General features: G+C 40.8%; 1 protein-coding gene across 5 annotated transcripts; it reads left to right on the plus strand.

Moving 5' to 3' along the window:
- The first annotated feature begins 686 nt into the window (after positions 1 to 686).
- LOC100464096 (zinc finger protein 184) lies at positions 687 to 15,335 on the plus strand. Of its 5 annotated transcripts, XM_034669847.1 has the most exons (5): positions 687 to 923; positions 2,574 to 2,742; positions 3,036 to 3,133; positions 5,513 to 5,636; positions 13,805 to 15,335. In XM_034669847.1, exons 2-5 carry the CDS (start codon positions 2,709 to 2,711, stop codon positions 15,016 to 15,018), a joined length of 1,470 nt encoding a protein of 489 aa, XP_034525738.1. In that variant the 5' UTR covers positions 687 to 923; positions 2,574 to 2,708; the 3' UTR covers positions 15,019 to 15,335. The 5 variants fall into 5 exon arrangements, with proteins under 5 accessions (XP_034525738.1, XP_034525741.1, XP_034525740.1 ...); XM_034669850.1 differs by lacking the exons at positions 687 to 923; positions 2,574 to 2,742 and having other exon boundaries at positions 3,116 to 3,133; positions 5,513 to 5,583; positions 13,849 to 15,335; XM_034669848.1 differs by lacking the exons at positions 687 to 923; positions 2,574 to 2,742; positions 3,036 to 3,133 and adding an exon at positions 9,945 to 10,008 and having other exon boundaries at positions 5,540 to 5,636.
- Positions 15,336 to 16,087: the final 752 nt, after the last annotated feature.

The following is a 16,087-nucleotide window of genomic DNA, read 5'->3' on the forward strand; positions in this document are numbered from 1 at the left end:
GGAGTACCTTTCATCCGGTTGCTCTTTGGCTCAAGGGGAGCGGCCCTCCTGGTACGAATGTTCATAAACTCCAAGTGGGAAATTGTGCGGACCTGGAGTTTATGCACAATTTCCCACTTCAAAGCCAATCTCGGCACTTGCCCCTTTCTCACATCTAACTTTTCCTTGTGAACTCATTCCTAAACCGTTTTTTCTTTTATTATCTCGCAGTTCAGGACAATGGCTTCTCAACCCTGCCTATGGTTTTTATTAGCCAGAATGCTTTCAAAAAAATCACTAGCACTCAGTCTACAGGTTTGGGACTTTATTGTAAGAATGAGAAATACTAAGACACTGAAAATATCTGGAGCTTTTAATTTTTATTTTTTAAAGATTTTACTTATTTGAGACAGAATGAGAGAGAGAGCACGAGCGGGGAGGGAGGGGCTGAAGCAGAAGGAGAAGCAGACGCCCCTGCTGCGCAGGGAGCCTGATGTGGGGTCTCCATTCCAGACCCTGGGATCAGGACCTGAGCCGAAGGGAGATCCCTAACCAACTGAGCCACCCAGCTTTTAAACGACAGCTTCTCATTTTATTCAGAAAGGAGACCTATCAGATGAAGTATTATCGCTACCTTAAGGATGGTACTGAAGGCCTACAGTTCTCTCTCCCTCGCTCTACAGATGCCCCCACCCCGAGGACGGGCACCGATGTCCCCGAGCCCTCTGGGAAGTGGAGTCCTTCCGCCGGGACCCCCGACCTGGCGCGGTCGCCTCCAAGTGCGCAGATGCGACTCCAGACGGAGCCTCGGGCTCGAGCCTTTTGTTTCCCCGCAGCTCTGTGAGTCGGGAAAGCGACTCCGTCCGCCCCTCCTGTCTTTCCCAGAGCGCAAACCCGCAGGGACCCACCCTGTGGCCGGAGCCGAGACCGCAGTGCGTCCAGGGGTAAGAGAGAGCTGGGCCCGAGGCGCGCGTCTCTCCAACCCGCCGGTCCATGCGCTAAGCGCAGCTCCAGTGTCTCCCGCAGCAGACCGGGCCAGGTTCTCAGATTCCGGCCCCGGAGGGGGAAGGGCTGGGCCCTGCTCGCGCGTCCCGGGCCCACTCCCCGACGCTCCGCGTATTCCTCCCGCTTCCTTGGCTGGGAGGCACGCCGGGTTTGTAGGTTTAGGTCCCAGCGAGGATGCGTCCCAGAAGCGCGGTTGCCGCTAAGTCCTCCGGGAAGTGGAGTCCGGGAGCTTGAAGGAGGCGTGGCCGACAGGGGATTCTGGGAGCAGGAGTGGGAGGCCCGGGAGCTTGAGCGCCTCCCTTCGATTTTGGCCTTAAGTCTTGCCCCTCTACCAAACAGCCTTATCTGAACTGGGACACAAAGAAAAAAAATGGGGTTCGTTGTCTTACTCATAACCCTTCTGTGCCTTGCTCTATCAGAGTTTTGGAGCCTGCCTGTATTTTAGGGGCCAGTGCAAGGGGTTGACTGTTGTCCCTCTCTCTCTCACTCTCACTCTCTCTCACACACACAGCCTGGACTGTTATCTCTCTCTCTTTCTCTCTCTCACACACACACACACAGCCTGGACTGTTGTGGCTCGTGCGCTCGCTCTCTCTTACACACACACACACACACACACACACACACACACAGCCTGGAATGCAAGGATTTGGTCAGTGGCAAGGAAAAGCTTTGTTGCCATGCAGTTTGCAAAGCTGGGAAACGCAGCCTTTGCCTACAAACCAAGAGTACACTCCGAAGGGGAAGGATTAGGCATTAGGCTTAGGGTTTAAATAGGCACAAACCAAAAGTTTCAGGTGCGGAGTGACAAGCAGGATACAGTTAATAAGTTATTTCTGGCGGCAGTTTCAGGATGTGGCAGCCATTCAACAGGATGTGCTGCAGGCGTCCTTTATTTTAAAATTTTTTTTCCAAATTTTGTTGAATTTTGTGCCAGCTTGTCACCTTACGCTGTACTGACTGGTTTTGTTCCTCATGGTCATTCAGCCTGCTTAAAAGTTTAGATTTTCTCCCTTGACAAGGAGGGAACTTATCTCGTCTGTCAGTTATTACTGTCTAATCACCGAAGTCTTTTGTTCTCACTCTGACCACGCAAAGGAATCCCTGCCTGTGCATTTTCGGGGTCTTTAAAAAAGAGCAGGTGGGGAATCAACTGTATAAAGGCCCCATCTATCAACTGCCTGTCTTTATGAATAAGGATGAACCAACGGTGCAAGCCTTGCTTATAGTTACTGCTACCATAATCCGGGCTACCTTATGGTCAGTTGTGTGCTTTAGGGTCTCATGGGAGTTTTGCACAGTCTGGAACCAGGTGTGAGGCTCACAGTTCCCTGCCCTGATTCTCTACTGGTTTTGTCCTGGTGTGGCATGTTGTGGCTGATCTCATTACTCTACAGAATGGTCTTCCAGCTGTGGAGATTAATTTAGCCTAAATAAAGGTTTCAAGCAAAGAATTACTTCTGAGGCCCTAGGATTTAAATGCATAGGAATAAGCCTCCTAGGAGAAGAGATAGAGAGAGGGAGATGCCCCAGGGAGCAGGAACCAATTCCAGAGGATGGCGAGCCTAACCTCAAAAATCTCTCTCCAGAGCTTCAGAGTAGAGTTGAATGATTAACACAAAGAAGCAGATTATGTATTGCTGAAAAGTCCATGTTTATGTCACCTGAAACTGTGAATAAGAAGGAAGTCATAGCAATAACAGGACAAAAAAGAGAAGCTGATCATGGATTATCTGACCATTGAAGCTGAGGAAAAAGGTAAGAATTACAGAAATAGCCTTGGAAGAGAGAATATTCCATTTTGCTTGCTTTTGTGATAAAAGGTCATGCTTTTCCACTCTCTGTTAGACTATTCCAAGAGGCTGATGAATTATGGGTCTACAAGTTTAGCTTTTTGGGCAATGCACTTTTACTTTATCATCTTACTCTATCCTCAACCCACCTTTTTGAGTTAAGTCGAGTAGGCCTTGAGTATATAATTTAGCTGGCTTGTGATAGCTTTTGTCTTAGTGAATAGAGTTTACCTCCTTCATGGCTTTTTCTCCCCCTAGTCCTTCCAGCCATTACTACTGAGGATGCCTCTCTGCCCCAAAAACAGGACACAGAAGAAATGGAACCTACTGTTGAGCTCCTTCCTGTTGAGTTCCAGGCAAGTTAGTTTTAAGTTCCCTCCTCTGAAATCTTAGCTTGGTGTTCACGGTGTGTCGTTTCCTTTTTTCATCTTGCTTCAGAGGTCCACAGCAATCCTAGCTACAGAACTGAACCAAAGTAATTTTTCCTTGAAAACTTTAAGGTCTGGGGAGAGCTCAGCCTCGAGCCTTGAATTTGGGAGTAATCTGTGTGAATGGTATTTTAAGCCATGAAACTGTGATCTCTAAGGGAATAGAAGAGATGAAATTTTATTACTGAGTCCTATAGATCTTCAACTCTTAATGGTCAGGGAGATGAAGAGGAACCAGCAAAGGAGACTGAGAGGACATGGCCAGTGAGGTAGGGGGAAGTCAAAAGTGTGGCATGTTGGTAACCGAGTGGAGAAAGTGTTTCAAGGAGCAGGGAGTGATCAGCTGTGTTAAACACTGCTGCTAAGTCAAGTAAGATGAGGACTGAGAATTGACCATTGGATTTAAAAATATGAAGATCATCTGTGACTGCCAAGAACAATTGCATTGAATGACAGGAATGAAAACCTGATTGGAAAGGATTCAGGAGAGAATAGGAGAGAAATTGGAGGCAGGGACTATGGACAACTATTTTGGAGAGTTTTACACTAAAGGAGAACAGAAATAGGGTGTTGGTGGGAAGGAAGACCAAAGAGGGTTTGTTTTTTCGTTTTTTTGTGGGGGTTTTTTTGAGGAATTTTTTTTTTTAATATGGGTGAAATAACAGATTGCCTCTAGGTATATAAGAATGGATGGAGAAGAGAAGATGTCTAATGACTGAGTTCAGGGGAACTCTAACATTTAGAGCCACTTTCCAAACATTATTTTAAACAAAAAATCATGTGAGTTAGGGATGATGCCTATTTCACAGTAAAAATGAGGTTCACAGGGGCACCTGGCTGGCTCAGTCAGTGGAGCATGTGACTCTTGATCTCAGGGTTGTAAGTTCAAGTTCCACATTGGGTGCAGAGATTACTTAAAAATAAAATCATAAAAAATACCCCCAACTGAGGTTCACAGTAACTTGCTCAGAATCCTAAGGTAGTTGAATCCTAATCAGAACCCAGGTATGTCCAATCCTAAATCCTATGCCTCTAAACCACTGTAGTCTTTCTTTCTTTTTTTTTTAAAGATTTATTTATTTTAGAGAGATAGCACGAGCAGGGGGAGGGGCAGAAGGAGAGGGAGAGAGAGAATCTCAAGCAGACTTCATGACAAGCGTGGAGCCCAACGTGGGGGTTGATTTCAACACCCTGAGATCAACACCTGAGCTGAAACCAAGAGTCAGATGCTTAACCAACTGTGTCACCCAGTTGCCTCTTAACCACGGTATTCTGTTGATTGACTTTCTCACAAAGTATTGTCCAGTTAATTTTGGTCAACAAAATACACCCACATGACTGTCAATATAACATAGAATATGTTATATTGGGTGACACAGCGGTTGAGCGTCTGCCTTCGGCTCAGGGCGTGATCCCGGCGTTGTGGGATCGAGCCCCACATCAGGCTCCTTCACTAGGAGCCTGCTTCTTCCTCTCCCACTCCCCCTGCTTGTTCCCTCTCTCTCTGGCTGTCTCTATCTCTGTCGAATGGATAAATAAAATCTTAAAAAAAAAAAAAAGAATTAAAAAAAAAAGAATATGAAGAACAGTTGATCATTTTTAGTTTGCAATCAGCAAATCCACTCATTCAGAACAACTGTAGTTACTAAAGGATAACTAAATAAATTGAAAAGTCATAGCCTTAAGTACAGAGAAAGAAGAAGCCTGTGTTAGAACAGGATGGCTGTCTATATACATCAGGATATCAAGCAGAATTTCTATAAATCTCCGAATATTCCAGGAATCAGTATAAATTACATACCTGAGAATTATCCCATCTACAACAACTAAGTACAATTAGTAATTAACATGTTTGCCATTCATTGGTTAATTTATATTAGATTTATTTAGTAAACTATGTAAGAGACAGAAAAATATAGTTAAGATATAGCTTTGATGTCAGATCACTATGTTGTATACCTGAGACTATATCTTATGTAAACTATCCTTCAATTAAAAGAAAAAGAGTATAGCTTTGGAGTCAGGCTGCCTGGGTCCAAATCTCAGATCTGATCCTCACACCTATAAATAATGTTAATAATAGTGCCTGCTTCATAGAGTTATCATTGCAAGAGGTTGTTCAAAGGACTTAGCACATACAGAATATATTATAAATGTTAGCTATTATTATTTTCCTTAACACAGACTAATACTTAGAAATCTTAGGCTGTTCCATTAAATAAAGGTTTAACTTTCAGATTAAAAAATACTTCCTCTTCTAGATTGTTCTCTTCCCTAAGTCCTATAAGAATGTGCTTGTTCTTCCAGGAATTGGTGACAGTCAAGGATGAGGAAATGGATTTCACTCATGTGGAAGAACAGCTGAATTCTGCCCACAGGTACATGGGCATGGATATGAAAGTGGAGACTTGTGGGAGCCTGGTATTTTGGGGTAAGGAAGTTATTTTGTAATGCAAACTGCTTACTGGGACATAAGCTTCCTCTATAACTAACAGCAACTAAAATGCCATAGTTTTGCTTCAGCTCCAGAGAGCGTTAATCCCCTAGGAGATCCTTGATCACTCTGGGCTCAGAATTGGTTCTTTTCTCTTTTGGCAAGAAAACGTTCACTATCTCTCGTACTGAAAAAGGACAGCTTCATTACATTGGTTTTAAGATTCATAAAGTTATAGTAATCAAAACAGTGTGGTGGTACTGGTGAAAGGATAGATGTAAATCAATGGAACAGAACAGATGGCCCAGAAATAGACCCATACATATATGGTCAATTAATTTCTGACAAAGATGCAAAAATCAATTCAATGTTAAAAGGAGAATCTTTTCAATAAATGGTACTGGAACAATTAGACATCTATATGCCAAAAGAAAATCCATACCTCCCACCGTACAGTTACTTTCAGTGGATCACAGAGCTAAGTATAAAACCTAGAGGAACCATTAGAGATAGTCTTTGTGACCTTTTGTAAGGCAAAATTTTATTAGATATGATATCAAAAGCTCAATCCAGTAAAGCCATCTGGGTCTTGGGTTTGCTTTATTAGAAGATTTTTAACCTTGAATCCTGGTCCCTTGCTAGATAGAGGATGATTCAGATGATCTGTTTCTTCTTGAGTGAGCTCTGGTAATGATTTACTGTCTTTCATTCCCGATATTGGTAATCTGTATCTTCTCTGTTTTAATTTTATTGGTCTTCCTAAGAGTTTAACAGTTTTATTGATCTTTTCAAAGAACTAGTTTTTTATTTCATTGATTCCTTCTATTTTCTGTTTTCAATTTTATTCATCGATGCTCTTATCTTTATTATCTTTTCCCTTTGCTAACTTTAGGTCTAATTTTCTCTCCTTCCTTTAGTTTCTTAAGGTAGAAGCCTCATCACTGGTATACGATCTTTCTTCTCTTTTAATATGAACATTTAATGCTATAAATTTCCTTCTAAGGACTGCTTTGGCTGCATGCCACAATTTTGATATGTGGAGTTTTCATTTTTGTGGTTCAAAATAACTTCTATTTTCACTTGTGACTTCCTCCTTGACTCATGGATTGTTTGAGATTTCCAACTTTTAGGTGATTTTCAATAAATTTGTTTTCAGTTTTGTGGTTTGGTTCTGTGTGGTCAGAGATACTTTGTATGATTTCAGTTCTTTTACATTTCTGAGATTTGTTGTATTACCCACAATATAGTCTTGATGAATGTTCCATGTGAACTTGAAAATAAATGTAATTAGGTCAGGTTGGTTGAGATTATTCAGGTCTTCTAGATCCTTACCAATCTCCTGTCTACTGGCTTCTACTGGGTACTGACGGAGGAGTGTTGAATTTTCCAACTGTAATTGTGGGATTGTCTATTTCTCCTTTTAGTTTTATCAGTTTTTGCTCAATGTATTTTGCTAATGTACCTGAAACTCTTTTGTTAGGTGCATACACATAACAAATTATCTTCTTGGTGAATTTACCCCTTCATCATTTTATAATGTCCCTCTTTAACCTTGGTAATATTTCTTGTTCGGAATTTTATTTTGTCTGATAGTAATATAGCTACTCTGGCTTCCTGTTTGCATAGTGTACTTTTTCCATTTTTAAAACCTATTTAAAGTAAGTTTCTTGTGGACAGCATATAATTGGGTCTGGNGTAATATTTCTTGTTCGGAATTTTATTTTGTCTGATAGTAATATAGCTACTCTGGCTTCCTGTTTGCATAGTATACTTTTTCCATTTTTAAAACCTATTTAAAGTAAGTTTCTTGTGGACAGCATATAATTGGGTCTGGTTTTTTTTTTTTTTTTAAGATTTTATTTATTTATTTGAGAGAGAGAGAGACAGCCAGCGAGAGAGGGAACATAAGCAGGGGGAGTGGGAGAGGAAGAAGCAGGCTCCCAGCAGAGAAGCCTGATGTGGGGCTCGATCCCAGGACTCTGGGATCATGCCCTGAGCCGAAGGCAGACACTTAACGACTGAGCCACCCAGGCGCCCCTGGGTCTGGGTTTTTGTTTTGTTTTGTTTTTTAAGATTTTATTTATTTATTTGACAGAAATAGAGACAGCCAGTGAGAGAGGGAACACAAGCAGGGGGAGTGGGAGAGGAAGAAGCAGGCCCATAGCAGAGGAGCCTGATGTGGGGCTCGATCCCATAACGCTGGGATCCACGCCCTGAGCCGAAGGCAGACGCTTAACCACTGTGCCACCCAGGCACCCCATGGGTCTGGGTTTTTTTAAATTAATTAATTAATTTATTTGAGAGACAGAATGAGCAGGGGGAGGGGAAGAGGAAGAGGGAGCAGCAGACTCCTTGCTGAGCACAGAGCCCAACATGAGGCTGGATCCCAAGACCCCAAGATCATAACCCAAGCTGAAGGCAGACACTTAACTGAGTGAGCCACCCCGGCACCCCTGGGTCTTGTTTTTAAATACATCCCAACAATCTCTGCAATTTTCAGCTGGTGTGTTTAGATCATTTACATTTAAAGTAACTACTGGTATTGTTGGATTTAAATCTTACATATAGCTAGTTGTTTTCTATTTGTTTCACCTTTTCCTTGTTCATTTTTTTCTGTTTTTTGATTGGGTATTCTTTGTTTTTCCATTTTATCTCCACTATTAGCTTATCATTAAACCTTATTTAAAGTTTTTTCTTAATGGTTGTCCTAGAGTTGCCAATATGCTTCTTTAATTACAGTTTTTTCTTTTTTCTTTTCTTTTTTTAAAGAGAGTGCGAGTGGGAGGGAAGGGGCAGAAGGAGAGGGAGAGAGAATCCTAAGCAGATTCCATGCCGAGCCAGCATGTAGCCCACTCAGGGCTCTATCTCATGACCCGGAGATCATGACCTGAACAGAAATCAAGAGTCAGATGCTCAACTGACTGAACCACCCAGACGTCCCAATCATAGTATATTTTTAAAGAATATTATATACCACTTCATGTCTAGTATAGGAACCTTACTTCTGGAGACTTCTAATTCTTCTCTCCCATCTTTTGTGTAATTGTTCACATGCATTTTACCTTTACATATGCTATAAAATCACAGGACACTGCTACTGTTTTTGTTTAAAATAGTTATCTCTTAGAATAATTAAAAATAAGAACAAAATAATTTCATATTTATTTTCATTTATGCCATTGCCAGCACTATTCATTTTATATATAGATCAGGGGTCAGCAAACTTCCTGTATAAAGAACCAGATGGTAAATATTTTTTGCTTGGTGGGCCCATATACTCTCTTGCAATTACTTAACCTTGCTATTGTAGCATGAAGGCAGCCATAAACAATTTGTAAACAAGCAGGAGTAGCCAGATTTGGCCTGTGGTGGGTCAGTTTGGCCCATGGGCCATAATGTGCTGACCCCTGGTGTAGGTCCAAATTCTTGACTTGTATCAATTACCTTCTGCCTATAAGAACATTTCTTGTAGCGCACACCTACTGGTAATGAATTCTCTGAGCTTTTGCTTATCTGAAAAAGTATCTTTAATCTTATTTATTTATTTTTTATTTTTAAGATTTTATTTTATTTTTTTATTTTTATTTTTTTTAAAGATTTTATTTATTTATTTGACAGAGATAGAGACAGCCAGCGAGAGGGGGAACACAAGCAGGGGGAGTGGGAGAGGAAGAAGCAGGCTCATAGCGGAGGAGCCTGATGTGGGGCTCGATCCTGCAACTCCGGGATCACGCCCTGAGCCGAAGGCAGACGCCCAACCGCTGTGCCACCCAGGCGCCCCTAAGATTTTATTTTTAAGTAATCTCTGTAGCCAGTGTGGGGCTCAAACCTGCAACCCCAAGATCAGGAGCCACATGCTCTTCTGACTGAGCCAGTGAGGCACCCCTTTCATTTTCATTTTTGAAGATGAAATTATATTTTCACTGAATATAGAATTCCTAGTGACAGGGCTTTTATTCTTTCAGCAATTTAAATGTGTCACTTCATTGTCTTCTGGCTTACATAGTTTGTGACAAAAAGTTTGCTGTAATTTTTATCCTTGTTCTTCTTTCTTTTTCTATGGCTGCCTTTAAGATTTTTCTCTTATCTTGGTTTTCAACAGTTTGAATACGATATATCTAGAGGTATGTGTGTGTGTGGGGGGGGGTGCACGCACATGCATATGTGCCCATGTTTCATCCCAGGTAGGGTTCTCTGAGCTTCCTTGGATTTTTGGTTTGATGTCTTTCATTAGTTTTGGAATATTATCAGCCATTAACTCATCAAATACTGTTTCTGCCCATTCTCTGTCTCTTTTCCTTCTAGGATTCCAATTACATGGATTCTGAGCATTAGATATTGTCTCACAGCTCTCAGATGCTCTCTTATGGTTAGTTTTTCACTGTTTCTTCCTTTTTGTGCTTTAGTTTGAGTAATTTCTATTGACCTATTTGCAAGTTTACTGATTCTTAGCTCTATTGACTTTACTGATGCACCCATCAAAGATATTAATCTCCATTACCACGTTTTTTCATCTCTAGCATTTTCATTTGACTTTTATAGTTTCCATCTCTTTGCTAAAATTCTCCAACTGTTAGTGAATGTTGTCCATCTTTTTCACTGGAGACTTTTACATATTTATCATAGTTATTTTAAGTTCCCTTATGGTTCTAATGTCTGGGTAATCATTGAGTCTGGTTCCATTTATTACTCTGACTATAGTTTTATACAGATTTGAGGGGTTGGAGAGGGATGCATGGAGAAAGGATACAAATAGATCCATTATGAGCCTGTTGCATTAGGGTAGGGGAGAGATGATGGTAACTGAATTGGGGTGGTAATAATGGGGAGGGAGAGTACAGAATGGATGAGAGAGATTTGGGAAGTATAATCCATAAAACTTGGTGATTTATTTGTTGTGGTTGGTAGTGTAGAGGGAAGAGCTCAATATGATTCTCAGTTTTCAGACTCTGAGCCAGAAAAGCTCTTTGGGGTTTTGTGAGGATTAGATGTGTTCATATATTTAATCTTTTAAAACAGTAGCTTACACATAATAAACACTATATATATACACATATACATATGTTTTCCTAATATTATTATAGTTCATAGCATATATTAAGCTTTAGGTTGCCATATTTTCAACTTCTCAAAATTATGGCAGCATTAATATATTTTGCTCAAACATTGGTTATGTTTCTGTAATGGGATAAAAGGATCTTAAGAAAGGCTTATTACTCTCCAGATTTGCTCACTGCTTGTATTATTTGTGTTCAACTCAGTTCATACAGCATCTATTTCTTTCTTTCTTTTTCTTTCTTTCTTTCTTTCTTTCTTTCTTTCTTTCTTTCTTTCTCTTTCTTTCTTTCTTTCTTTCTTTCTTTCTTTCTTTCTTTCTTTCTTTCTTTTTCTTTCTTTCTTTCTTTCTTCCTTCCTTCCTTCCTTCTTNTTTCTTTCTTTCTTTCTCTTTCTTTCTTTCTTCCTTCCTTCCTTCCTTCCTTCCTTCCTTCCTTCCTTCCTTCCTTCTATTTTATTTTATTTTATTTTATTTTATTTTATTTTATTTTTTATTTTATTTGAGAGAGGGAAAGCATAAGCCGGGGAGAGGGGCAAAGGGAGAGGGAGAAGCGGACTTCCCACTGGGCAGGGAGCCCGAAGCAGGACCGATCCCAGGACCCCAGAATCATGACCTGAGTTGAAGGCAGATGCTTAACTGATTGGTCCACTGAGGCGCCCCCATACAACATCTATTTCATGCATACTTTTTCTTTACCAGAACTATGATAGGCCCTGAGAAATATCAATGAACCAAAGAGGTGTGATTCCTGCCCTCAGAAAACTGCCTTTTCGTGGTGTTGTTCATAATCTTATATTAGTATCTTTTTGTTAACGAGAATGATGGTGGTGACATTTCATCATAGATGATGAAAGCTGGGAAATATACAGATTGAGGTATAAGATGAATTAAGGTATAGATATATTGAATTTGAGATTTCCAGATGGATACATGAAGTAAATAGTTGGATATATGGGTATGAGGGACAGAACTAAGCTGAAGATAAGAATTTGAGATCATTGATATATAGAAGGCAATTGCAACTAGTAGATAAATAAGTCCTAGAGGTCTAATGCACAGTAGTGAATATAGACAACAATATTGTGCTATAATCATCAAACCTGCTAAGGACTAGATCTTAATTATCCCCATCTCAAAATAAAAATGATAATTATGTGATGTAATTGAGGTGCTAAGTATCACTACATCGGCAATCATATTATATAAATACATCAAATTAACACATTGTGTTTTAAACTCACACAGTGTTATATGTCAAATATATTCCAATTTTTCTAAAACGTAATTAATATCATGGACTGAATGAGGTCTTTAATGGAGATAATGTTGTGGAGGATGGGGAGGGGCAAAAAAGGAGAGCTTAGACTGAATACCAAGAAGCATCAACATTTAAAAAGAAGAAACAGAAAAAGTCCCAAATAAAGAGCAATCAGGAATAAAACCTGGACAGCTTAGAATCACAGAAGTCAAGAGAGAACATATGTCAATTATATCCGAATAAAGTTGGGGGAAAAAGGTGGGGGGAATGTTGTTAGGAGGGAGACATGGTCACCACTGTCAAGTGCTGTTGAGAGGCCAAGCTAAACAAGGAATGAAAAGAATCCACTGGATCTGGGTGACATATAAACGGTTAGTAATTTCAGTGAGAGCAGTTACAACTGAGTAGTAGGGAGAGAAGCCAGACTACAGCGAGTACAGGAGCAAGGATGTGATAAGAAAATGTACAAAACCTTTTTGAGAAATTTGGGTATGACAAAAAAATAAGGAAGAGGGGAAGGAAGGAGAAAGAGAGGGAAGAAAAGGAGGAATGGAAGGAGGAAGGAAGGAAAGAAGGAGGGGAAGGGAAAAAGGAGGGGACAGTGGTTAGTGGAAACACAAAATCATATTTAAAGTGTATGGTAAGGGGCGCCTGGGTGGCTCAGTCATTGAGCGTCTGCCTTCAGCTCAGGCCGTGATCCCAGCATTATGGGATCGAGCGCTGCATCGGGCTCCTCTGCTGGGAGCCTGCTTCTTCCTCTCCCACTTCCCCTGCTTGTGTTCCCTCTCTCACTGGCTGTCTCTCTCTGTCAAATAAATAAAATCTTAAAAAAAAATAAAGTGTATGGTAAACAAAAATAAAGTGTATGGTAAGCACGAAAAAATCTGTGCCTTTAAAAAGGGACTGGAGTGGGGTGCCTGGGTGGTTCAGTTGGTTAAGTGTCCAACTCTTGATTTCAGCTCTGATCATGATCTCAGCATGTGAGATTGAGCCCCCTCANTGCTTGTGTTCCCTCTCTCACTGGCTGTCTCTCTCTGTCAAATAAATAAATAAAATCTTAAAAAAAAATAAAGTGTATGGTAAACAAAAATAAAGTGTATGGTAAGCACGAAAATCTGTGCCTTTAAAAAGGGACTGGAGTGGGGTGCCTGGGTGGTTCAGTTGGTTAAGTGTCCAACTCTTGATTTCAGCTCTGATCATGATCTCAGCATGTGAGATTGAGCCCCCTCATCAGGCTCCATGCTGGGCATGCAGCCTGCTTAAGATTCTCTCTCTCCCTCTGCCCCTCCACCCCCTGCCCCCTGCTCTCTTGCTCTCTCTCTCAAAAAAAAAGATGAAAGAAAGAAAGAAAGAAAGAAAGAAAGAAAGAAAGAAAGAAAGAAAGAAAAAAGAAAAGAGAAAAAAAGGGGGGGAACCAGAGGGAACTATTTAAAAAGTCAAAAGTGGTTGTTTTTGGGTGATTATTATAAGTGATTTTTTTCATCTTGTACTTTTTCAAAACTGCCCAGTCTCAACTTGTGTTTTCATCTTTCCACCCTTCCTCAGATATTTTATATTAACATTCATTCTCATCCCTCTGGATTATCCTCCTTCCTGACTTGTCTGCTCAGTTTTCCATTCTCTTAGGTAAAGCCTCCTCATTGTCCTCTTATTGTGCCTTGTATTAGCCATTCTCCCATCTCTGTTAGTCCCTGTAACTTCCTCTGCCATTGCCAGGAGGTGCTTTCTGAAAACATTCTAAAAACATGTACAATAAGCATCATTTTTATTTTCTTTTCCTTTTGCCAACTCTGCTGGTTTTTTCTCTCAACACAGAGAACACAAACACTTGTACTCTTTTACTTATTTCAGATTCCGAATCTATACCTGAAACTAAAGAATCCTTTCCAAAGCAGGGATTTTATGAAGAAGTGTCATCTGAAAGAGAGCTGATAATGGAGAGACTTAAAAAGGATGAGTCCTGGGACTCCAGACTGATAGAAGCCTGGCAGTGTGAAGGCACATTAGAAAGGCAGCAAGGAAATCAAAAGAAAGATTTAAGGCAAGTCATAATTAAACGCAAGAAAAACCCTGTGGAGGATTGTAATGAAACTGGGGAAAGTTCAAACCCAATTCAATGTCACAACATTTACTCAGTGAAAAAGCCTTGGAAGTGCAATGAATGTGGGAAGACCTTCAGTTACTACTCAGCCTTTATCCTACATCAGAGAATTCATACTGGAGAGAAGCCTTATGTATGTAACGAGTGTGGAAAGGCCTTCAGTCGGAGCTCATCACTTATTCAGCATCAGAGGATTCACACTGGAGAGAAACCCTATGAGTGTAATGAATGTGGGAAGGCTTTCAGTCATCGGTCAGCCCTCATCCAACATCATATCATTCATACTGGAGAAAAGCCCTATGAGTGCAATGAATGTGGGAAGGCCTTCAACCAAAGCACATACCTTATTCAACATCACAGAATCCATACTGGAGAGAAACCCTATAAATGCAAGGAATGTGGGAAAGCTTTCAATGATACCTCATCCCTTATTAAACATCAAAGGGTTCATACTGGAGAAAAACCCTATGGATGTACAGAGTGTGGGAAAGCCTTTAGTGACAGGTCGGGCCTCACTCAACATCAGAGAACTCATACAGGGGAAAAGCCATACGAATGCAGTGAATGTGGGAAAGCTTTCAGTTACTGTTCAGCTCTTATTCAACATCAAGGAACACATACCGGGGAGAAACCTTACAAATGTAATGAATGTGGGAAAGCCTTCAGTGACCGCTCAGCTCTTGTAAGACATCAGAGAATTCATACTGGAGAGAAACCTTACAAATGTAAAGAATGCAAGAAAGCCTTCAGCCAGAGCTCATCTCTTACAAAGCATCTGAGAACTCATACTGGAGAGAAACCATATAAATGCCATGATTGTGACAAAGCCTTCAGCCAGAGTTCATCTCTTATTCAACACCAGAAAACCCATAAGGGAGAAAAACACTACAAGTGTAAGAAATGTGAGAAAACCTTCAGTGTGCGTTCAGCCTTTCATCAACACAAAGAAATTCATGATGAATAGAAGGCAGTAAATTCATGAAATAACTGTGTAGTCTTGGGGCACCCAGGTGGCTCAGTTGGTAGAGTGTGCAGCTCTTGGTCTATGGGTTGTGAGTTCAAGCCCCATGTTGGGCATAGATTTTACTTTGAAAAAAGGAAAAAAATATGTATTCTCTCCTAATTGTGTAGATCTGTTCTAAGTATTACAGGGTATACCATAAAAACATGAGGCTGTGTCATGTGAAAAAATAACTCTCAAGGGTACGGGAAGAGGACAAACCCCAAAAAGCTGAAGCAATGAAGAGAAATCCTAGAGAAGCACAGAAGGAAGAAGTCTGGTTTAGTCAGAGAAACAGACTCAGAAGCTAAGCATCTGATATCATAGAAAAACTAACCAGAGGAGCAGACTGAACAGTACTTGAGGCTGATGACTGTCTAAATAGTAGTTTCAACCTGAAGCCAAGTGGGAAGGATCAGGATCCCAAAGAGGAAAATCACCAGAAAGTTTCTCTAGGGAAATAAAGAGAAAGGAAAAAAAAAAAAAACCCAACCAAACAAAGAAACTAAGCCCAGGAAATCCTCCTCCTTCTCTGTCCCTACACTCCACTTGCACACTTGCAAACATTTACACCCGTGCTTGTTAACCCTGGATTTACAAAATCATCTGAGCAGCTTAAAAAAAGCTTAAAAAGTTTAGGGGCGCCTGGGTGGCACAGCGGTTAAGCGTCTGCCTTCAGCTCAGGGCGTGATCCTGGCGTTCCGGGATCGAGCCCCCACATCAGGCTCCTCTGCTATGAGCCTGCTTCTTCCTCTCCCACTACCCCTGCTTGTGTTCCCTCTCTCGCTGGCTGTCTCTATCTCTGTCCAATAAATAAAAAAATCTTAAAAAAAAAAAAAAGCTTAAAAAGTTAAAAAAAAAAATACCTGGCTCCCAGCCCCAGAGATTTAGATTAAATTTGGACTAGGGGGTAGCCTGGGCATCAGGAATTTAAGAATTCCTCAGGTAGTTCCAATATGCAGCCAAGATTAAGAATCACTGATTCAGACTCTTTGTGCAAAGGATCAACTCAATAAGGTAGGAGGAGTTCAGG

The sequence above is a fragment of the Ailuropoda melanoleuca genome, chromosome 10 (genome assembly GCF_002007445.2).
Source record: "Ailuropoda melanoleuca isolate Jingjing chromosome 10, ASM200744v2, whole genome shotgun sequence".
Taxonomy (NCBI): Eukaryota; Metazoa; Chordata; class Mammalia; order Carnivora; family Ursidae; genus Ailuropoda; species Ailuropoda melanoleuca.

What these genes read in the sequence shown, in the direction of transcription:
- LOC100464096 (XM_034669847.1), top strand. Translation starts at nt 2,709, where the DNA reads ATGGATTATCTGACCATTGAAGCTGAGGAAAAAG. An exon ending in CATTGAAGCTGAGGAAAAAG is followed by an intron (nt 2,743 to 3,035) that starts GTAAGAATTACA and finishes TTCTCCCCCTAG; the next exon opens with TCCTTCCAGCCATTACTACT. An exon ending in TGGGAGCCTGGTATTTTGGG is followed by an intron (nt 5,637 to 13,804) that starts GTAAGGAAGTTA and finishes TACTTATTTCAG; the next exon opens with ATTCCGAATCTATACCTGAA.